This window comes from Pristiophorus japonicus, chromosome 14, assembly GCF_044704955.1.
Source record: "Pristiophorus japonicus isolate sPriJap1 chromosome 14, sPriJap1.hap1, whole genome shotgun sequence".
In the NCBI taxonomy this organism is placed as follows: domain Eukaryota; kingdom Metazoa; phylum Chordata; class Chondrichthyes; family Pristiophoridae; genus Pristiophorus; species Pristiophorus japonicus.
Window position 1 is genome coordinate 43484862 of NC_091990.1, and position 24065 is coordinate 43508926.

The following is a 24065-nucleotide window of genomic DNA, read 5'->3' on the forward strand; positions in this document are numbered from 1 at the left end:
AATCAGACGCCACTTGGAAAGAAACTAATTTTTTTTTTGAAAATGCATTTTAATGAATTACCTTTAGAGGGTGTGCACATATTGAATGATTGTTTGTTTTGGGAGAGCGTTACCACAATAGTTTAACTTTAGTTTATTTTCCTCTTACTGTGTAGTGCATATCAGTGAAAGAGAAATTTGCCACTGAATATTTCCAGATTTGTTTGCTCAATACATTTGCAAATGAAATGTAGAAATTGAGATGCAGTTTTTCCATTCTCAATTTTCTGGTCACAAACGCCCCCAAAAATGTGTAACTAGCTGCTGATGCCGCAGATCAGATTCATTCAGCAATGACCAAAGATCACTTCCAAAGACAGATGAACATAGGATTGTTTCTGGTTTCAGTGGTCATAAGACCGATATGGATGATGTAATCCATTTGTCCATGTAAGCTCATCCACCCAGGGAGAATCTGCAATACCCCCATCACCACAACTCGCTGTTTCTTGAATGGGTTTTTGCCTCTACTGTCCCACCCAGAAGTCTACTCTGTGTGTTCATAAAACTGTGTGAAGGACTTGCCATTTTCATGGAATGTGATGAATTGCTCATTTAATTTTTGATCTGTGAATTCAAGAAACATAATTTATTGTTCCTGAATATAGACAAATAAACACGTCTGCCTTAGTTGATTGTTGGCAGTACTTATTGTGCAGTTACCCATGAGAATTCACGGCACTGATTAGGATATTTCTGAATTATGGAGAATTAATTCAAATTGGGTAATCTGAAATAATTAATTTGGCCAGAAACCATGCACATGCCACAATAATTTAAGGGAAGCAATTTGGTACTGAACCCGAGACAATATCTACAGCAGACCCAAATTTGTAACATTCATCTTCCAGCTTCTACTGGATCTTCATTATAGCTGTAGCTATCCACAGTTAACACAGGGCTCCTGATGCATTGCAGTACCACTAGTGCTAACAAAATATTGAGCTCCATACCCTTCATATGTTGAGAATGCTGGCACCAACAGAGGGAGCTTAATATGCTGAAAGCTAAAAAAATGAATCCAATTTAGAAGCAAAGATCAACATTAAATTGGGAGGAATGAGCATTCTTTCAGTAAATAAGGACTCTTCCTGCAAACTCTGTAACATGTACAGTCAAATTTTGTTAATGCAAACAAAATTCTTCTCAGGAATTTGAGTTATGCTTTGGACAGTGACAGAACTTCTGTCAAGACTATGTGAAAACGTTGATTAGAACAAGAGGTCTGTAATAATAATAGGATGACTGAACAATAAGACTCTAGTGTACTAAGATTATTCACTGGGAATTAGTGAGGTACAAATTATATAGTTAACTCTGCTTGAATGAATATCCGAATAATAAGTGAAAATGTAAATTGCTTTCCTAAACAAAACCATTTTATTTACTCCTGTTAAAGTTGGTGCTGTACTGGATGTGAAATGTCTGACAAAACACTTCACAAACCGTAGAATGCGATGTTTAAATAAAATAAACCTCTTCCAACATCTCATTAACAAGGTTTGTGTCACGGAAGTTCTAGGATTTCTGTCAGAATGAGCCTGCCGACAATGGTGCACTGCTACATTCAGAACTAAATGTTTAAAAATTTGCCTATGGAAGTGATAACACATCTTCCAATATAATTATTCTGGCTGTTTAATCATGTGGAAGCAGCCCTTTTTGTCTGGCCAGACTCATTTCACCAGCTTACAGCTCTGTAACGTCACCACATTGATTATTGAAATAGTGCAAGTTACCCAATGAAATTATGTCAAGAACATAAGAACGTAACAAATAGGAACAGGAGTAGGCCATACGACCCCTCAAGCCTGCTCCGCCATTCAATAAGATCATGGCTGATCTGATCTTGGCCTCAACTCCACTTTCCTGCCTGTTCCCCATAACCCTTGACTCCTCTATAGTTCAAGAAGCTGTCTATCTCAGCCTTGAATATATTCAATGACTCAGCTTCCACAGCTCTCTGGGGTAGAGAATTCCAAAGATTCACCACCCTCTGAGAATAGATATACCTCCTCATCTCCGTCTTAAATGGGTGACCACTTATTCTGAAACTATGCCCCCCAGTTCTAGATTCCCCCATGAGGGGAAACATCCTTTCTACATCTACCCTGTCAAGCCCCTTCAGAATCTTATGGGCCAAAAATTGCAGCCTCTCTGGGTGCATACGATGTGTGCACGCACTCGAAAAGGCCTCGCAAATGCTGGTTTTCAGCATGCAATGCGCATACGCCGAGAACCAACTTTTTACGATCTGTCATTATTTCTTGAGACAGATCGCATCTGCGGTTGAAGGACATTTGCGGGTGGAGATTTGGGCTATTTGCCCAATTCTTGCCCAGCGAGTGTCCTTCAAACTCTTACGCCTGATAAGTATAGCCTACTTTTAGCAGGGTAAGTGGCTGAAATTGATGGCCTTACTGTCCCCTGCCGCTGAGATTCACCGACATGCCTCCTCGGGTTCCGCCCTGTGCGAGTTTCCATTTGGTCTGGAGCGAGCTAGAGGGGAGAACCGCCAGGATCCGCCTGCTGACATCAGCGGACGGCCAAGTGGCGTAAGTGATCTCCAGGCGCCGCGATGCCAGACTGGTGCAGGCCGGATTCGGCGCCAGGGTGGGGAAGGACTGCTGCGAGGAGGCTGGTCTATCCCCAATGGTAGCTAAGAAGACCTGGAAGAGGTTAGTAAACATTTTTAAAAATTGTTCTTTACAATGGCTTACCTGGATGGGGTCCCCTCAAGGTATTCCAATGTTTTTTTTGATGATTTTTATTTCCAGCTGTTCGACCTCCCTGGGCCTGACTCCATCCTCTGCGGCACTTGGGCGGCAAGCGCCTTTGCCGCCGAGAATGAGAGCTCCCGCCCACTGCCGCCCAGATTGACGGCGTAAGCCGTTGTTTGGCCACCAGGCAGGACTGCCACCTCTTTTAGAAAAATCTTCCAGGCAAAGTATTGCCCAGTCTCTCGGCGGCCATCGACGGTCCTTTGGGCGGCACTTGGGCAGGCCTTGGCCTTCACCAATTTCAGTCCCATGGAGTTGAATTCAAGACTCATTATTGTCTGCCACTCTAACTGATTCTTTCCTTTCCATTGGGAGCATCAGCACAAAGAACGTGAGTTTTTGCCCTACCACCACTTGCTTGAGGTCATGTCCAAGCTGCAAGAACATTAACTCTCATCATCACACGAAATGCTGATGCCAGTGCTCTTGAGCACTGCTCTTCAGCCCCTGTTGGCTTGAGCAGGAAAGGAATCACATCATTGGCAACTTTAGGACGTTTTTGAATTGGGATGATGCTACTGTAACACATTGTGGCAATAATCACTCAGAAATTGACTTGGATACACAATGTGGACGGAGTCAAAGCCAAATATTTTATTTCCAATTGTATGCGGAAATATATATATATAGATATATTTTTATCATCTACATGCTACCTAGCACAGAATAACCAAGGGAGCTGGCTGCCCTGCAGGATTCAGCAGCAAATCGGCAAAATATTTGTGATAGACTTTCCCATGATCTCCCTTCTCTAGATCAGTTAATTCAGTACCAACCAGAGACTGAACTTGGGACATATCTGATTTCTATATTCATTTACACAAAGGACAATCTCACTGAGGCACGAGATGGAGGGGGAAGAGCTGATATTTTGCTTTACAGTGCAATCCAATCCTTGGATACACATCTGGTTGCGAAAGACACAGAGTTAGTAACGCCGAGGTTAACCTACATCTGTAATGGTCTACCTGAACATAATGATAGTGAGGTTCCTTATTTAAAAGGGCTTTTGATGGCACGGCTTCCCTCTAAAAAACATTTAGGTAATTAGCCTCCCTCTTTAACACATCAGAAATCTGTTTCTTTGTCTCTCCTGTAAATCCCAGGAAAATTTTTTTCAAAGCTAAAGTTCTGTGCATTATATTCTTTCTCAAAATCAGAATAACTTTTACACCCCAATAAATTGCAGAAATATTAAATAATTACCTTGCCTTAGAATTTACCAGGGAATGTAACATGTTGGGCATGACATTAGAAGAAGAGATCAAAAAAGATATAAATACATTTAAGACAGAAAGGGGGGAGATAATTGATAAACTAATCAAACTTAGAGAGGATAAAACTTCTGGTCTGGATGGATTGCATCCACACATATTAAAAGAGGTTAGGGAAGAGATAGAAGAGGCATTATTATAATATATATATAGATTAATTCAGTAGAAAAGGGAATAGTGCCAGGTGTCTGGTGAACAGCTAAGATGAGTCCTATATACAAAAAGGAAGGTATAACAAGTCCAGGGACCTATAAACCAATTAGCTTAACGTCAGTAGTGGGAAAGATAACAGAATTGTTATTTAAAGGTGTAATAGAAAGAAATCGTTAGAGAAATACCACCAATGATGTTTCTGCAAGATCCTGCAAATCCCCTGGGAGGATAGACGCACCAACATCAATGTTCTCGATCAGTCCAACATCCCCAGCATCGAAGCACTTACCACACTCGACCAACTCCATTGGGTGGGCCACATTGTCTGCATGCCCGGCACAAGACTCCCAAAGCAAGCGCTCTACTCAGAACTCTTACACGGCAAGTGAGCCCCAGGTGGACAGAGGAAATGTTTCAAGGACACCCTCAATATCCCCACCGGCGCCTGGGAGTCCCTGGCCAAAGACCGCCCTAAGTGGAGGAAAAGCATCCAGGAGGGCGTTGAGCACCTCGAGTCTCATCGCCGAGAGCATGCAGAAAACAAGCGCAGGCAGTATAAGGAGCGTGCGGCAAACCAGACTCCCCACCCACTCTTTCCTTCAACCACTGGCTGTCCCACCTGTGACAGAGACTGTAATTCCCGTATTGGACTGTACAGTCACCTGAGAACTTATTTTTAGAGTGGAAGCAAGTCTTCCTCGATTTCGAGGACTGCCTAAGATGATGAGAAAGACATCTAGAAACTAAAACGTATTAACAAATATTCAGCATGGATTCCAAAAGGGAAGGTCATACTTGACCAACTTTACTGCATTCCTTGAAGAAGTAACAGAAAGAGTAAATAAGGGTAATGCAATATATAATACAATGTAAATATAATATATTTGCATTTCCAAAAAGCCTTCGGTTAGGTACTGCATAGTGGACTCATGACAAAAGTCAGAACATGTGGAGTCAGGGGACAAGCAGAAGAATTGATAACAAGCTGGCTACAAAACAGAAAACAGAGTAGTGGTTAAAGGTAGTTATTCAGATTGGCAAATGGTGGGGAGTGATGTTCCACAAGGATTCCGGAATCGGAAGTACAATTTCAAACTTTGCAGATGACACCAAATTGGGGGATGTAATTAATACGATTAGGACTGCGACAGAATACAGGAAGATACTAATAAACTTGCAGAAGGGGCGTGGAAACGAATTTCAATATAGGTAAACGTGGGGCAGTACATTTTGGTAGGAAGAATAAGGAGGCCACATACTCCTTGGAAAATAAATGTCTAAATGGGGTAGAGGAACAGAGGGATCTGGGGGTACAGATACACAACTCACTGAAAGTAGTGGCACAGATTAACAAGGTCATTAAAAAAGCTAACAAAGAAAATTGAAAAGCAGAGAAGTTTATGTTAAACTTGTATTGAACCTTGGTAAGACCACACTTGGAGCATAGTTCTGGTCTTCTTATTATAAAAAGGATATAGAGGCACTGGAGGAGGTTGAAAAAAGATTTACCAGACTGATACCAGAACTTAGAGGTCATACCTAGCAGGAAAGATTGATTCTCTAGAAAAGAGAACTGAGAGGTGACCTGATTTAAGATTATGAAAAGTTTTCATGGGGTAGATGTAGCAAAGATGTTTCCACTTGTGGGTAAGATCAGAACTAGAAGTCATAAATATAAGACAGTCACTAATAAATGCAATAGGGAACTCAGCAGAAACGTCCTTACCCAGAGAGTGGTTCAAATGTGGAACTCGCTATCACAAGGAGTAGTTAAGGAGAATAGCATCGATGCATTTAAGGGAAAGCTAGATGCACACATGAAGGAGACAGGAATAGACGGTTATGTTGATGGGGTTAGATGAAGAAGAGTGGGAGAAGGCTCGTGTGGAGCATAAACACCGTCATGGACCGGTTGGGCAGAATGGCTGGAAATAATTTGTAACACTTTATAAACATTTAATGGGGATATTTCGGGGCAGGACTGAGAGTGTGATGATTTTTACATTTTTAAACAGTGGGCAGATTTGTGATGGTACATTTGAAATTAACAGTCATTCACCTGGTGTTCAATATTAATAAATACCTGTATGCCGGCTCCTTCAGGAACTGTGATTTTCCACAAACAGTTCAGGCTGTTCTGGTAAGGATCAGGGAAGCCCGGAGATAGAATTGTGCCCTTTCGTTCGGTGAGATTTCCTCCACAAGGTACTGAAACGAAAATGATGAACTGGTTTCATTAAGACTGAATGTGAATAGGTGTGTGGGTCTTGTAGAAGGTGAATTAATGTCCTCATTTGCAGTTGTACACACTATGATTTGTCATAAGTCCCTGGACTTGCAGATATTGCTGTAAACTGCTTATTGCTCATAAAATGCTGCTTGTGCAAATGAAGAAACATTGAAAATGGTCAATATTTACTGTTTAGCCTCACCGGTATGATGTGGGTGACCTTCAGATACTTTCTTACATGCAACGGCAAGCCTACACTTCCTCCAAACTGAAACATCATCTTATGCACAAAATAATCTGTGGTAACTGGTCAAAGCCTGAACAATGAGCCCTTTTACATCTTACATTACACACGGAGATAACAAGAATTATCACTAGACCTGGTCTGTCCAACTGATGGACAAATAATGCTCAGACATACCGCTCAGGTCAGGGACTGCAATCAAGTTTAATAAGTTCAGTTAAGCAGCAAGAGCAGACACAGCAGATTTCATTAGATTTCAGATCTTTCTTTAACATATCTGCTGATTTGTGTCCCTTAGTTCTGGAAGTTCTCCGCAGGATTACCCTTTTACGCTGGATCAACATCTACAACGTGAGGTTTTACATCAGAGTAAAACCTCAATACTGTCCTTCTTTAACATCCACCCATATTATGGTACAACGGGAGGTGAAATAGCAATCCATTTAAAAGCGCCAGTGTTTATTGTGCTGTGAGCATGAAGCTCTCAGTCAGCACGAGCAACAGATACCCTGACTGAAATGCCTGCTACAATCCATCTAGTGGGGAATCAATCCCAAATTATTAACTTGGGTCTCCCTCTTTGAGCCTGATAATATGAACTGTTTCTAATTCCTGGATAAATGTTAGCCCTGGTTTATCACAGTGGGAAGCCGAATCTGGCACGCGCAGAATGTCGGGCCGGCAAGAGGTGGCCGCACAGTCCAAGGGAACACCAGGTCATGGGGAGGGAGGCTTCAACAGGTTCCCGTGATGGAGGAGGGGGTGGTGAAAGAGAAACGTAAACCTTCCATGTTGGACTCAGAGGAGCACTCCTGCTCCTCCATGGCCTCACAAGGACAGTAAAATAAAATTTTTAAAACTTACCTGCTTGGGCCTCTTCTGGTCCAGACTCTTCCTCCCGGTTGATTTGGCAGGAAAGCCAAAACTGCTTCCCCGCTGAGGCCACTGGTTAAAATATCAGTCAGGCCCCAATGATGTCACTTGAGTCGGATCTGCACATGTAAAGTGTGATAAAAAGCTCCCCCTAATGGACTACTGCTCCACCTAGTGGACTACGGTGGTAATGCAACTCCTGATGATAATAAAAGGATCATGTGACAAGGTCACATGACAAGTTCCTGGAGAGCCATCTTGTGCATGTGTGTGTTTGTGATGTAGTGAAGAATATATCACATAAAGAAGGTTTCCGACAGGTATCTTTCCAACCTACTCAGAAGAGCAGGCTAAAATGGAAGATTGCAGGATGTCAGCGAGTAAGTCACTCGGTCGATTTTAAATGAACACCCACCCAGTTTTCCCCAGGTAGGCAGGGTAAAAATAGCACCTTTTGTGTCTCATACTCATTAAGCGGTCCAACCAGCCAGAGGTGACACACCCACCTTTACAGTGGCATTGCCACAAGGCAGGTAATGGATATATGCACAGGTAGGCTCCTTCCTCAAATAATAATCACATTAACCTGGTCGTAAGAGAAGCCAGATGCAAACTCTCAAAAAAATATTAATATTATAAGGGTGGATTTTCCTGCCCTTTGTACCCCGAGGAATACTTATTCACTAGGCCAAAGCGCAGCAGAAATGAACAAAGAGTGGTGACATTGGTCTTCATTTTCTTAAGTAGCCCTGGGATATCTGGCGCTACGCTCCTAAGGGAGTGTGGAGTGCCTACAATAAGTGCAATCGAAAGAAGGAGGAATGAACTTGCACTTACATATCGTCTTTCACAATCTCAGGATGTCCCAAAGCAGTTCATATCTCAAGAATGTATTTTTTTAAAGTATATTCACTGCTGTAATGTAGGGAAATGCAGCAACCAATTTGTACACAACCAAGTCACAAACAGCAATGAGACAGATGAGCAGATCATTTGTTGGATGATAAATGTCAGCCAGGATGCTGGGAGAGCATCTCTGCCCTTTTTTGAATAGTGCTATGGGATCATTTATATGCATCTGAAAAGGTAGAAAGGTTTAAAGTCTCACTCCAATGATGGCACCTCCAAAACTGCAGCACTCCCTCAGTACTGCACTGAAGTGTCAACCAGGAATATGTGCTCAAGTCCTGGAGTAAGGCTTGACCCCAGGACTTTCTGGCTGATGAGGCGGGAGGGGGTAGGCCTGACTCTCGCACCACATTTTCCTGTTCAGTCACCAGTGGGCACCCACCTTGTGGGGCACCTAGAAATAGTGCACATTAGGCCCTTTACAAAGCACCTCTCAGTCAGAGGACAGGAAAGGAACAGGTAGCAAAGATAAAGGACTCAGAAGGTATCTCTTTTTCCTTATGGAAAGAGATCAGTACATGAGGCATTCTGACTGCTGCCTTTGTACTGCAGCCAGGAGCCCATGTCAATGGTGACTGTTCTGTCCTTAGATGCTCCAACAATGACTCCACGAGGCAGTGTGTTGTACTTGAACTGTACTGACCTTAATCCTTTATTAGTTAACTCCAAAGTGAGGATCACACCTGGTGGCCTGCCTTTTATACTAGGCCAGGCACACCTGTACAGGTAACCTACAAGTCTCCCACTGTTGTGCCCTCTGGTGGCACACCTTGATATAGTACCAGCAGTGGCCATGTAAAATACATGACATCACTCCCCCCTGAACCCTCAGTGCAAATCACCTCTGCATTAACTATGCTCTAGGCTTAGCTCTATATGGGTTCTGTCTGGTAGACCTCTGGTGGGCCGGCTCAACCTTGGGTGGGTAGTTGGTGCAGTAGCGTGCTAGTGGTTGCTGTTTGTGTGTGTGTGTGTGTGTGTTCCTGACCACTCCATTCTCCCCCACCCCACCCTCCCACGTTGGTGTGGCGGGGGCTCCTGGCGTTTATGTACATACAGGTTCAGGTAAGTGGGTTTTGCATTTTTTTTTGTGTGTGGTTCCGTGGTGCGACAAGAGCAATAGATGCCTTGTCGATGCGATGTCCGGTGTGTGAGGACAAGCTAGTTCCGGAGCGGCTGGGTGGTGTCCCTGCAGTCTGGTGACGGTTTAGTGCCCAGTGCTGGCAGTGGGAAGCCAGTTGGCTCGCGTAGCTTGCTCTCGGGGCTGTTACCATGGTCCCTAGCGTCAGGCAGGTTCACAGATGTCTGTGATCCCCCCCCGTCCTTTCTTTACACCCTGGGTCCCAGTTGCTCCCTGAGGAGCTGTCGTCTAGCAATACACAGGGAACTGCTGACTCGCTGGCCTGAGCGTCGCTTGGTTTGAGATCCTGCCTGGTGCTCGTTTCCTCGGTGACCCTACAGCTACGGGTATGGCCTTAGTGCAGTCTGCTCCTTCAGGCTCGTGGCAGTTGGTGCCATTGGCTGCCTGAGAGATGGAGCCGACCCAGGGCATGCTATCACTACCGGTGCCTATGCTCTACTGAGGTCACTTGCTTTGCAGCTCGTGTGTGTTGGCTGCTCGTGCCCACACTTCATGGTGCATGATTTTGGTCCCCAGGACACAGGCTGCAGCATTGGGTAGCTTGCTGGACCTGTGTGCACCCGATGGGTGTCTGCCTGCTGCATTGGCTGCGTGCAGTGGGAATCCTGCATCGCACAGCTTTTCCTTACTTATGATGGACACTCGAGGGATCCGATCAGGATCGTGTGACTTTTCCTCACTGATTGCATATGCACAGTTCAAATCGTCAATTACACATTGTACATAATCGCGCGACTTTTCCTCGCTGGTTGCATGCATACAATTCCGATTATCAGTTACACATTTTACATGGTCAGTTACACACTTTACATAATCCGTTATACCTTTAGTCTCGTACTTACAATTCTTGTTACATTGCTTAATTGTGTGGAACTGTCCCTTTAATTGTAGTGGGTTGCAGGCCACCTTTAAGAGAGTCTTGCTTGCTTTACCCCAATCCGCTTCTCCGTTTGGTGCCATGTGATGCTCCATCAGTGCTGCACCTCGTGGTCTAGCCACACCCATCTTTGTCTTCAGCGCATCGCCTTGTGGTTCGGGCGCCATCTTTTCTTCATCCACGATGTCAATTGCGGTGATCCTCTTCTCCCCTGGTTCTGCCTCCACAGTTGGGAAGTCGCTGCTGGATCCGATTTTCTCCCTCCTGAGTCCTGCCACTGGAGCTTGGAAGGTGCGTTCGGGTCGTCTCAGCTGGATCATCTCCATGCAGTTGTGCTGAGCGGTCTGTGTCTCGGGTGCCGTGCTGGTCTGCTCTCTGGTGCCGGGTCCACCCTCAGGTGAGGGCTTGCTTTGCCTCTGAGCGCAGAGAGCTTCGATCGCTGGAGGGGTGAAATCTTCCCACTTCCACTGGATCTTCTCCATCCACCTTCTGCCGAGCAGCCTTGGTCCATCACCTGCAACAATCCACAGAGGTAACTTGTGCACCGCGCCATCATGGAATATCTTTACATTCACACTACCAACGACTGGGATAAGTTCATTGGTGTAGGTGCGCAGCTTTGCCTGAACCGGGGCCAACTCGGGTTGTTCAGCCAGATTGTCCCGTAGCCTCTCAAAGGCTTCTTGATTCATCACTGACTGGCTTGCCCCCATGTCCACTTCCATGAAGACTGGACTTCCCTCTATCTCGACTTCCATCTTCAGCAGGGAGCACTCGGTGGTGCAGGTAAACATGTTATGGGACTGGGCTGCCTCTCTGTCTAACAATTCATAATCCACGCTAGATTCATGGCCTTCTGCGGACTCCGCATTGACAGAGTAAGTCCTATTTCTCTTACACATTCGCTGGAGGTGGCCCTTTGTGCCGCAGCCTTTGCAAACATAGTCTTTAACATGGCACTGGTGAGCCCTGTGATTCCCTCCGCAACACTAGCATGGTGCTACTCGATTAGCCCACCTCGGAGGACTCTGAGTTAAGGGACTCGGGGGCCTGTTCCCTCTTTCCTGAGAGGATTTGCACTCTACAGTCCAGTTCCTGAACGGCGCCACTCTGTGCACAGTACCTGCTGGGTTTGAGTCCCAAGGGTGAGACATCTGCCGAGAGCCGCAGGTCGAGGTCATGAATGACTGGCTCACAGAGATGGCCTTCTGCAGTGTGACTGTAGTATCCATTGATAGTAGCTTGTGAAGAAGGTCCTCATGGCCAATTCCAATGACAAAAATGTCCCGCAGCGCTTCGCTGAGGTGGGTGCCGAACTCGCACAGTGCCGCCAGCCTCCTGAGGTCTGCAGCGTAAATCGCGACTTCCTGGCCCTCAGGCCGTCGGTGGGTATAGAACCGGTGCCTGGCTGTGAGGATGCTCTCCTTGGGCTTGAGTTGCTCCTGGATCAGGGTTACAAGCTCCTTGTACGACATGGTCATTATCTTCGCTGGTGCCAGAAAGTCCCTGACGAGGCCATAGATGTTGGGCCCACAACTGGTTAGCAGGATAGCGCGGCGCTTTATCAGCCAGCGCGGCCGGGTCGTCTCCTGCCAGGTCGTCTGCTGTGAAAAAGTGTTCTAGCCTCTCCACAAAGGCGTCCCAATCATCACCATCTGCGAACTTCTGCAACGTACCAAGCGTAGCCATTTCCGCGTGAAAGTTCGTAATGTCATCGCCAGTTGTTGTGCCCTTAGATGCTCTAACAATGATTCCACGAGGCAGTGTGTTGTACTTGAACTGTAGTGACCTTAGTCCTTTATTAGTTAACTCCAGAGTGAGGATCACAACTGGTGGCCTGCCTTTTATACTAGGCCAGGCACACCTGTACAAGTAACCTACGAGTCTCCCACTGCTTTGCCCTCTGGTGGCACACCTTGATATAGTACCAAAGATGGCCATGTAAGATACATGACAGTGACCACAACTGCTATTGCAGGCTTCTCAGGCCAATAGCAGCAATGGACCTTCCTCACCCACTTTCAGGTGCTATACCCTGTTGGTGGTGGACCTGTGCCATGGCATGTGAGGACCATGCAAATGATCAGAACCAGCAAATCCAAGTGGGTTCAGGTCAGGCCAGGGGCGGAAGAGGAAAATTGGCCCTATAAGGGGCCAGATTTTCAGTGGGTTTTCGCCACGTTCTGACTGTGCGTGGCGAAAACCCGGTCGGAAAGCCCGGGCGGGATCCTGGGCTTGTTGTTTGCGGCGGTGAAATGAAGTAGCCAGGGAGAGCTGCGCCGATGTGCAACAACACGGATTGTGTTACCATCAGACTTTCGGCTCTCTCCCATACGCTGTGCCCAGGTTAGCGACAGGTCAAACCTGTCGGTGCAGCCCTGCTAGCAGTGTTAAGTGTGAAAACCTGCAAAAAAGGTAAGTTAAAGTTTTAATTTTTTAATTCTTTTTCAGCGATTTGGTCGGTAAGGGTTTTGTGAATGTTTTTGGAATGTTTTTTGCAATTTTTAAAAATATTTTATTTCCCCTCCCAAGGCCTCGCACTAAAGGTGCCGAAAGTCGTGTTTTGTGCAGCGAAAAGTCGTGCAACACCTGCTTTACCGTAAAGGCCGCAAATTCGGCCTATAAACGGCAGCGCAACGTAAACACTAATTTTCACGTATTGCTACTGTTTTCGCTGAAAAACCCCAAAAGCCGAAAACCCGCCCAAGGTTTTATGTGATTCCAAAGAAGATAAATCTCCCATCTGTCACAGAACTTTAAAACTGATACTTTACTGTGACTAATGGAATGGGAGTTGGATTTGTTTCAGTGATCACCTTGGCAATATTCAACAATAAAACATAAAAATAATTCTCAACCTAATTCTTAAAGATTGGTTCATAATTCATACAAATAAGAGATTCCAAATTCAAACAGTGAAAGTTTGAAGTTTTAAATGATGAATGTACTGATTTTCCTCTGTTAAAAATGTTTGCCGTCAATGGGCTGTTCCACTGTGAAAGCCACGTTTCTGTATTATCTCATTAGCATATAGAAAAGACTTGCATTTCCATAGCCCATTTCACATCCCTCGGATGTCCCAAAGCGTTTCACAGAAGGACCATTCCAAGTGAATATTAAGGAACAATATTAATCACAATCGACAGTGAAGATCTTTAAATTTCAAACACTTGAACTGATAGGCTGCCAACATTTTAAAAGCTATATTTATTTTTAATGAGTTACATGCCTTCCTGCATAACACTGCATTGCCGTTTGTGACGTACTTGAACATCGGCAACAAGGTTCAACACTGCCTCCAGTGCACCAGCGCAGCCTTCGGTCGCCTGAGGAAGAGAATGTTCGAAGATCAGGCCCTTAAATCTGACACCAAGCTTATGGTCTATAGTGCTGTAGTGATACCCCGCCCTCCTGTATGGCTCAGAGACGTGGACCATATACAGTAGAGACCTCAGATCGCTGGAGAAATACCACCAACGATGTCTCCGCAAGATCCTGCAAATCCCCTGGGAGGATAGACGCACCAACATTAGTGTTCGCGATTAGGCCAACATTCCCAGCATCGAAGCACTGACCACACTCGGCCAGCTCCGTTGGGCGGGCCACATTGTTTGCATGCCCGACACAAGACTCCCAAAGCAAGCACTCTACTCGGAACTCTTAGACGGCGAGCAAGGCCCAGGTGGGCAGAGGAAACATTTCAAGGCCCCCCCAAAGCCTCCTTGATAAAGTGCAACATTCCCACCGATACCTGAGAGTCCCTGGCTAAAGACCGCCCTAAGTGGAGGAAGATACTCGGGGAAACGCTGAGCACCTCGAGTCTTGATGCCGAGCGCATGCAGAAACCAAGCACAGGCAGCGGAAGGAGCGTGCAGCAAACCAGTCCCACCCACTCTTTCCTTCAACGACTGTCTGTCCCACCTGTGACAGAGACTGTAATTCCCATATTGGACTGTTCAGAACTCTTGTTTAGAGTGGAAGCAAGTCTTCCTCGATTTTGATGCCTATGATGACTTGCACATATATACTTTGAGGATCTTGCATTATTCAGCAAATTTCATACAAGGTTTGGCAAAGCGAGGGAGAGTGGGTCCGAGGTGTGTTGCTGGGCAGTGGGCATGACTGAGAGCTGGGCAGCCTGAAGTTTCTGAAGGATTTCATACAGTCAGTGGAGAGATGGACGGATCTTCTCGGCTAGTTGTAAGGTCACAAAATCATAGAATCGTAGAAATCTACAGCACGGAAGGAGGCCATTTCAGCCCATCGTGACCGCGTCAGCCAACCAAGAGCTAATCCAGCCGAATCCCACTTTCCAGCTCTTGGTCCGCAGCCCTGTAGGTTACGCACTTTAAGTGCACATCCAAGTATTTTTTACATGTGGTAAGGATTTCTACCTCTACCACCCTTTCAGACAGTGAGTTCCAGACCCCCACCACCTGGGTGTAGAAAGCTACAGCATGAAAGGAGGCCATTTCGGTGTAGAAATTTCCCCTCATATCTCCACTAAACCTCTAATTGCTTTAAATCTATGCCCCTTGGCTGTTGACCCCTCTGCCAAGGGAAACAGGTCTTAGATTCGCTTCAAGCATGGAGAGCCAAAGATTCTTGGGGAGAGGGACACAGGTGAAGAATGGAGCGCATATTATCCGTGCTTCACCGATCTATGCAGCTTGTGCATCATTAGCCGAGATTGCGTGACTATCCAGAGGTGCTTTGTCCACATGTTTGGTGTGTGCGTGTGTTTTAAAGCATGAGTTTGAGAGACAGGGGATCCGGTTGTATTATATCTGGGAGAGTTATCTTCTCATTACAGGTTGAACATCTGAAATCCGGAAGCCTCAGGACCGAAGCCGTTCCGGATATTTCCGGATTTTGGAACGACTTTGCCTGGGTCGAGGTAGGTAGGTCTGGCAGCTGAGGTAAGGGGGAGAGGGGGGAAGAAGGGGGAGAGCCGGGGCCGGGGGAGAAGGGGAGGAGCTGGGGCCGGGACGAGATCGGGCTGCCGAGGGCCGGGGCAGAAGAAGTCATGACGAAGTCGGGGTGGGTGAAGTCGCGGCGAAGTCGGGTCGGAGGTCGGGCCACCAAGAGCCGGGGCAAGGTAGGACAGGGGCGAGGTCGGGCCGCCGAGGGCCGGGGCGAGGTAGGACAGTGGCGAGGTCGGGCCGCCGAGGGCCGGGGCGAGGTCGGGCCGCCGAGGGCCGGGGCGAGGTAGGACAGGGGCGAGGTCGGGCCGCCGAGGGCCGGGGCGAGGTAGGACAGGGGCGAGGTCGGGCCGCCGAGGGCCGGGGCGAGGTAGGACAGTGGCGAGGTCGGGCCGCCGAGGGCCGGGGCGAGGTCGGGCCGCCGAGGGCCGGGGCGAGGTCGGGCCGCCGAGGGCCGGGGCGAGGTAGGACAGGGGAGAGGTCGGGCCGCCGAGGGCCGGGGCGAGGTAGGACAGGGGCGAGGTCGGGCCACCGAGAGCCGGGGCGAGGTAGGGCCGCCGAGGGCCGGAGCAAGGTAGGGCAGAGGCGAGGTTGGGCCGGGGCGAGGTCGGGCCGCCGAGGGCCGGAGCGAGGTAGGACAGGGGCGAGGTCGGGCCGCCGAGGGCCGGGGCGAGGTCGGGCCGCCGAGGGCCGGAGCAAGGTAGGGCAGAGGCGAGGTTGGGCCAGGGCGAGATCGGGCCGCTGAGGGCCGGGGCGAGGTAGGACAGGGGCGAGGTCGGGCCGAGGCGAGGTCGGGCCGCCGAGGGCCGGGGTGAAGTCGGGCCGGAGGTCGGGCCACCGAGAGCCGGGGCGAGGTAGGGCCGCCGAGGGCCGGGGCGAGGTCGGGCCGGGGCGAGGTCGGGCCGCAGAGGCGGGCGAGTCCGGATTTCGGAACATTTTCCGGTTTCCAGATGACCCCGCCACAGATCGGCCCGGTATCCGGATTCCAGAACATTCCAAATTTTGGAACTCTGGATTTTGGACGTTCAACCTGTACTAGAAGTAAGAACTAAGTTGTCAAGATGTTAAAAGTATGATTAGTATGATACTTCAAAAACTGTTCCTGCACAATACGTACAATTCAGATGCACTATTACTGCAATCTTGCTTCTCAATTTACAATTTCAATTGCAATCAATACAGTAGGGAATCCAACCTGATCGTGTGTAGGGTTGGGATGATGTTCTGTTTGCAAATTTGATTTCAGATGATTCAACCTCCGAGTTTTTGTATTGACAGTTGAAATCTCTCACAGCCATCCCTATATTTACTGAAAAAGTATAGCAGGTTGGAGCAAAGAAATCTACAATACTGATTTGCGGGACTTGCGGTCTACGAGGGAGACACTGAAGCTTTTTCTCAGCGGAGGCCAATCAGTTTTTGGAGTTTGCGGTTTGTGAACTCGCATTGCTGAGCTCTGCCTTCTGCCCCCAGGAGTTGTTCCTGACAAGGTTGCAACTCATGAGCAGAGACCAGTGCACAAATTACATGTTCCTGAAATCGATCTTTGCGCTGAACCTGAACATCATAGTAAAGAAGCAGCCAAAAAACTGGTAAAAGCTTCTTCAGCTGCAATCTGAACATCAGAAAATAAATACATTTGAAACCACTTACTGTCTCCTACAAATACTGTCTGCCTTGTCTTACATGTGCTTTGTGCTATTTGAGTCCGTCTTCTATGATTATCTGGAAGTATTATTCTGTAAACAAGGGTCAAAATTCAAGGTAATCTAGTAGACTCACTCTACTGAAATATTCGTTAGATGGCTCAATTTAAAATTTTAGAAACCCAGTAAAGCAACATTCTCTCTGCTCTCCATGTGGCAAAATCACAGGGTAAGCCACTACTCACTATGCAATAAAAAAAGTCGAACAAACCGCTGCTTCGTGCATCTGGGGCTTCAATGTTTTACATCAGGCCAGCAAGACTGAAGGGCAGATAGTACAACAGGTACGCAGTGGCAAGGAAGAAAATCATTGTGCCTCTCATGTTGCCTCGAGTGGATGTCAGCTTCCAGGAGATTCTTGAAAGATGAAATGAAGAATCAGAAGCCTCCACAGGTGGAATGGGTGAGGTGAGCAGGTACCCTGTTCTGCATTTGTTTACACAACAGCTCTGAGCGTTCTCTTCATCTTTACATTTGGTAGTGCAGTAGATGTTATACATACGAACATTTAGAAGGCTTTCGACAAAGTAAAGGAGGCTCGTTACGAAGACTGAAGTCCATGGAATTAAGGGAAAAGTTGCAGTATAGATGTGGAATTGGCTGAGTGACAGGAAGCAGAGGCTGGTGGAGGAGGGATGTTTTTCAGACTGGGAGGTGGTTTGCAGTGTTGTTCCTCACGGGTCGGTTTTGGGTCAATTTTTATAAACGACCTAGACTCAGGAGTAGGGAGGAGCATTATAAAGTTTGCAGGTGAGACAAAACTTGGCATGTAGTAGATAATGATGAGGATAGCTGTCGACTTCAGGATGGTAGAGACAGGATGGTGAAATGAGCAGAAGCCTGGCAGATGGAGTTCAATGTGGAGAAGTGTGAAGTGATGCACTTTGGGAGGACTAATATGGAAAGATGGTATACTCTAAATGGCACCATTCTGAAACGTGTCGATGAGCAGCGAGACCTTTGTGTCCATATGCATAAATCCTTAAAGGTGGGAGGGCAAGTTGATAAGGTGGTTAACAAAGCACATGGGTTACTTGGGTTTAGAAATAGAGGTATAGAATATAAAAGCAGAGAGATCATGCTAGAACTGGTTCGGCCTCAGCTGGAGTATTGTGGACAATTCAAATCACCACACTTCAGGAAGGATGTCAAGGCCTTCGAGAGGGTACAGAGGAGGTTTACCAGGGATGAGGGACTTCACTTATGAGGAGTGGTTGGAAAAGTTAGGATTGCTCTCCTTGGAAAAGAGAAGGTTAAAAGGTGAGCTAATAGTGGTTTTCAAGATGATGAGAGGTTTTGATAGAGAGAGTAGAACTAGTCTCTCTGGTGAGTGTGCCAATAACCAGAGGTCATCGATTTACAATCACTGGCAAAAGATCTAGTGGCGAGGTAAATAGGATTTTTTTCACTCAAGAGTTGTGGGGATCTGGAACGCTCTACCTGAAGAGGTGGTGGAAGCCGATTCCATTAATAATTTTAAAAGGGTGTTGGATAGGTACTTCAGGTTGAGGAACTTACAGCGTTACAGACAAAAAGTGGGGTTGTGGGGCTAAGCACGACTGCTCTTTCAAAGAGCCAGCACGGGCACGATGGGCTGAATGGCCTCTTTCTGTGCTGTAAGTTTCTATGGTTGCTACAACCCTGCAGGAAGCTCCAATGAATGCCCATGTTAGGTTCCTCTTGGCTTAGCCAACACTTCCTTGTGGGGTTCAAGTTTGAAGTTGACTGTTCACCTTGCCTTGAAATATCAATTGATAACGCAAGTAATTATGAGTGGAATGTAACTTTTTCACTCCACAGTTTTAAATGCTCTATGGCAGCAGTAGCTGCATAGTCAGGATCAACAGTGCAGATGGAGTAGTTCCAATCACAGCATTGTTACATGAGGTCATGAACTCTTGTATCACACTGGAGTATAGTGAAATTCTTTTATAGTTCAGATTCAATATAACATCTTTTGGACAAAAAGATAAGAGAACTTCAGAAGTTCAAAACAAAACTTGAGGTTTGGCCAAAGATTTTCCTGTCCCCAACTCTTTGGGGTTTTTTCTGAACTAGATACTGAACTTCTGAAGTTTTGTTTTGATTCATTAAACAAGTTCAATTGGACTGAATAATTGTTATGAATTGCAATATACAGCGCCATCTAGTGGGCCACTGTGGTAATGCAGCCATTGCTGTTTACAACAATAAAAAAGAAATGGATCCATCTTGTAAGCGCAGTGTGTTTGTGATGTCAGAGAATACATCACATTGGTGACGAAGGATCGATTTCCTTGATACCCCAGCTGAAACTTTTGTTGGTGAATGATTCAGCCAACTGACAGAGACTTTGGGGGCTTCTTTGTTTTGAATAACAGCTAAATATCCAAGGTAAATTACAAACACACTTGGCTGAACTGAAGAGTCCAGATGGCTGCGCCTATAGGAATAATAGGGAGTTTGGGTGCATTTCAACGAGACCGTGAGACGTTCGGAGCATATGTGGAGTGGCTAGAAATGTTTCTCACCGCAAATAGCATCATCGACGTCCCTGATGATGAAAACCATAACCGGGTGGTGTTAAAAAGAAAACTGGCTATTTTCCTGACTGAAGCAGGTGTATGGAACCCTGAAAAATGTGATTGTTCCCGTCAAGCCAAAGAACACATCACTTATAGAGATTCCAAACAAGTTAGAACAGCACTATAGACCTGAGCCCCTGGAAATTGCTGAAAGTTATCGTTTTGGAATATAAAATCAATTACCTGACGAGAGTATCAGTGAGTCCAATGTAGCATTAAAGAAGATATCCATTCACTGTCACTTCGGAAACTTTCAGGACCGAGCATTGCGTGACCGCTTTGTTTGTGGGATGAAAAATGAAGTGATCAGAAGAAAGTTGTTGACAACTCCTAACTTGACTTTTGATTTGGCTTGTCAGACACTATGTCAATGGCTGTAAGTGCAGTGTGTTTGTGATGTCGTAGAGAATACATCACATGAATTGCAAGACTAGAGTAAATTATTGTCAACATCTATATGTAATGGACACTCTCTGCCCCCCTCCCGGCCCCATGCACAAACCAATATAGAATTTTCCTGTACAATCCCACTTCCTAACTGGTTGGCAATCGTCTGCCCTATGAACTTCCCACCTAATGAATCTGCCATTGTTAACTTAAAGGCAAATGCAAAATTTAAAAGGCAGGAATCGCAAGGTGCAAGGGGAACTTCACAAGTGGTGGGCAAAAGGGTTAAACATCACTCCCACATTGGTATAATAATCAAATAAAATCACAGAATTCCAGAAAAGATCATTAGAGAATAAAGTCTAATTATCATGTATTCAAAAGCTTTTTCCAACACAAACAATTAAATCAGCACAAGAATAAGTTTCAAACTAATCCCCGTTGGTAGTGAAAGTGGTTAATAGACAAGCCAAAAACTGGGAGTTCTGCCAGCAGTGTTCATTCTCTCTGGACACCATTGAACCTTTAATTGTGCAAGATCTGCACATTATTCAAATTGGTGCAGTTTACGATTACAGACAGACTACTTATTCCTAATTAGTGAGTCTTACTGCAGATAGAGGAAATACAATTTCAAGTTGACCAAAGTGCAGATAATGCGAGCCTTAGGTTATACAATGGCCTCCAAGGACTGAAGTCATGACCTTGATCTTTTAAGCTGTGAGAAAGGGAATCATAGAATCTTAACAGTGCAGAAGGAGATTATTTGGCCCATCGAGCCTGTGCTGGCTCTTTGAAAGGACTATCCAATTAGTCCATTCCCCTCCTCTTTCCCTATAGCCCTGCAAATGTTTACTTTTTAAGTATACATCCAAAGCCCTTTTGAGTGTTGATATTGAATCTGCTTCCACCACCCTTTCAGGCAGTGCATTCCAGATCATAACCACTCACTGCATACAAAACATTTCTCTTTTCCAAGCTGGCAAAAAGGCAGCACTGACTAAAAGTAATTATCATTTTAGGTTTCCTCACTTGGCAGGGTCAGGTGTTACACTGAGAGTATCACCAGCAGGAGTTGGCAACAATGCTGCCATCCATTTGTTTCCAGTTTTGAACAATGCTGTTTAATGAATGACGGAGGGCTGGGGAGAGGAAGTCAAGAGTCACAGAGCCCAATCCTTTTCTTTTCTTGGGTGGAAGAAAGAAAGCAGACAGAATTGCTTTGGTGATGAAATGGTCGGGTACTAAACACGACAAAAATTCAATTCCCACTGTAATCACAAAATCACTTTTGCAATGAACAAAATAGTTTAGTACAACCGACAGAGCTTCATGTTCCCCATCCCACCACCCTCCACCCTCTCTCAGTCTGAATGAAGTAGGCGCGACTACAATGGATGTCATTTCTCAATGGAGTTTACACAGTGCCCCTGAGAGTTGCTCAGTAAAGGAGAAATCAACCAGACAAGAATGAATGAGCAGAGCTACAAAACATAACTCTTGACACAACAATAGTTTTGTTGATTAGATCTCACTGTTCTTTCTTGCTTCCTCGTCTTCACCATTTCCCTTGCCATTCTGTGTATTTTTAGACTGATTCCTCCATGAATGTCATTCTCAAGCTGGCTGGTATTGCATGTCCTCAGTAGTTAGCGCTGAGACTTGATGTGCACTATTTTCAGTGCTGTAAGATTGTTTATTTTAGTTTTCATTCCTTTGGTAAACATTATCAGCTTCTGTAGTTAAGTCATGAATAGAAATATTTTCCGAATGAGCTTCTGCGAGTGACATTGCCAATAAAGTGAAGCTGGTCCTCTAGCCCCTTTAAATGGAATTAACTTGTTTTTGTCTCGGAGCCTGGCGCTGACTGACAAACCACAGAACAACTAGCTTAGAAATGTCTCGACATCTGGTGAGAACACGGATCCAGAATTTCTAACGATTCATCGGTGGAAAAACAAAATATGATTAATTTGCTGACAAGTTTCAAGAATTAGTCAACATGACGAGACCAGTGGCACAAGGTGTCAGAGCTCCATCACGCTAAACTATATGGTGTGGGAATGTGCACTGAAAGCCACAAATGCAGAGAGAAGAAAGCAAGCAAGAGAGCGAGAGTCTGCCAGGCTGCGCTGGCAAACCTCCGAGCAGGGTATTGGCAGAACCCTGGAACAGACTGGTGACGACCCTTTGCGTCTCTACTCTCTGTGAGTGAGAGTGAGGCCATGAGAGCAAGAGCAAACAAATGTCATTCTTTTTTTTTTTAAGTATTATTCTTCTTCTTAGGAATTTTTCCCCTTCCCTTTCCCCGACATGGTTTAGCAAGGCCATAAAAAAAGCAAACCAAGCACTAGGGTTTATTTCCAGAGAAAAAAAGGGCTCAGTCTTCCCCAGTGATTTGCACCATTTTTTTGGCACACGCCGCATTTTTTGGCCGAAATTTAAAAATCCAAGTTTCCCCAAAGATTGTGCGCCAGCGTAACTCAGTTAGTTATCATTTTTTTAGGATGGATTTTTTTTGCGTCATAGGGGGCGTAACCTGATGTCTATGCCAGTTTTTCACACTTATGCAAGTTTGGCCAACTTACACATCTCCGAGGACGGTGTATGTGACCACTCCCAAAAAACCTTCTGGGCATTTAAGAAAAACCAGCGCAGAAAGACGCCATTGTTTTTAGGCAAAGTTTTGGAGGGAGTCAAGAACACATTAAATATGCATCATCAAGCTTAATTTTTTCAAACTTAAAACACAGAAAATTGAAGTTGATTGCAATTCTTTAATTTTGGATTTTTTTCAAAATGCCACGCCACCACCAATCGTCTCCAAACCGGGCTCGAGGGTCGGAGTGTTGGCCGGCAGAATCGCTCCCTCGCCCGGACACAGAGGCTCAGCGTCAAAAGAAGCCTGGGGGGTAGTTGGGGGTTGTGGAAGCTGAACTGAAGGGATGAGAAACCTTACACTATGCAGCAGCAACAAATGAAGCCCGGGGTGGGGGTTCCCGATCTAAGTGAGCCCATTGCGCATGCTCAGACCTGGGTGTGGTCCATATGAGGGCGTCGACCTTGGGGAGAGAGACAACAAAGAAGCTTGTCCTGCTGTTTTGGGCTTCTTGCAAATGTACACTTTGATCATGAGGGCAAAACTGACAATGTCATACCTCATGCAAGCCTTTTGCGTGATGGTGCTGCGGAGGAGACAACTGATTCGATGTCATCGCATAAGGAACCTCAGAGCATGTAGGATGATGGGCAGGAGGCCTTACCCACGTCAGGTATATCGAGACAGGCATTCATACCTGCACCTGAGTGATGCAGACTGTGTGAGAAGGTTACATTTCCACAAAAAAGTTGTATCCGAGATCTGTGAGTGAATAAAAGCAGACCTCCAATGTACAAGCGTAGGAGGACTGCTTTGTCAGTTGAAGTGACGGTTACAGCTGCACTTTCATTCTATGCATCTGGATCGTTTCAGGCCACAACTGGGGATGTGTGCGTCATTTCTCAACATGCAACACATAGCTGCATTCGGCAGATGACTGCTGCACGATATGCCCGGAGGAATGACTACATAAAGTTCCCCATGACCACCCAGGCAATGCGTGAAAGGGCTGTGGGTTTCTCCAGAATTACTGGCTTCCAAAAGGTACAGGGCTGCATGGATTGTATCCACATCGCCCTGTGAGCACCTTTGGAGGATTCCGAGATGTACAGATACAGAAAAGGCTTCCACTCCATTAATGTGCAGCTCGTGTGTGATGACATGCATCGCATCAAGTCAGTTGATGCAAGATACCCTGGGAGCACCTATGATGCATTCATCCTATGCAAGAGCGCTATATATCTGCCATGTTTCAGCAGCAGCCAGAGGACTGCGCTGGCTACTGGGAGACAAATGGTACGGCCTTGCCACCTGGCTCATGACGCCCTTACGCGTAACCCAAACGAAAGTTGACCGGGAATACAACA

The 24065-nt window shown here is 46.1% G+C and overlaps 1 protein-coding gene across 1 annotated transcript in view; it reads right to left on the reverse strand.

Moving 5' to 3' along the window:
- Positions 1 to 24065, reverse strand: part of csmd2 (CUB and Sushi multiple domains 2) — a 778395-nt gene that overhangs the window by 299342 nt on the left and 454988 nt on the right. Inside the window, exon 30 of the mRNA XM_070898713.1 lies at positions 6330 to 6454. Coding sequence (XP_070754814.1) covers positions 6330 to 6454 — 125 coding nt within the window. The remainder of the gene's footprint in view (positions 1 to 6329; positions 6455 to 24065) is intronic.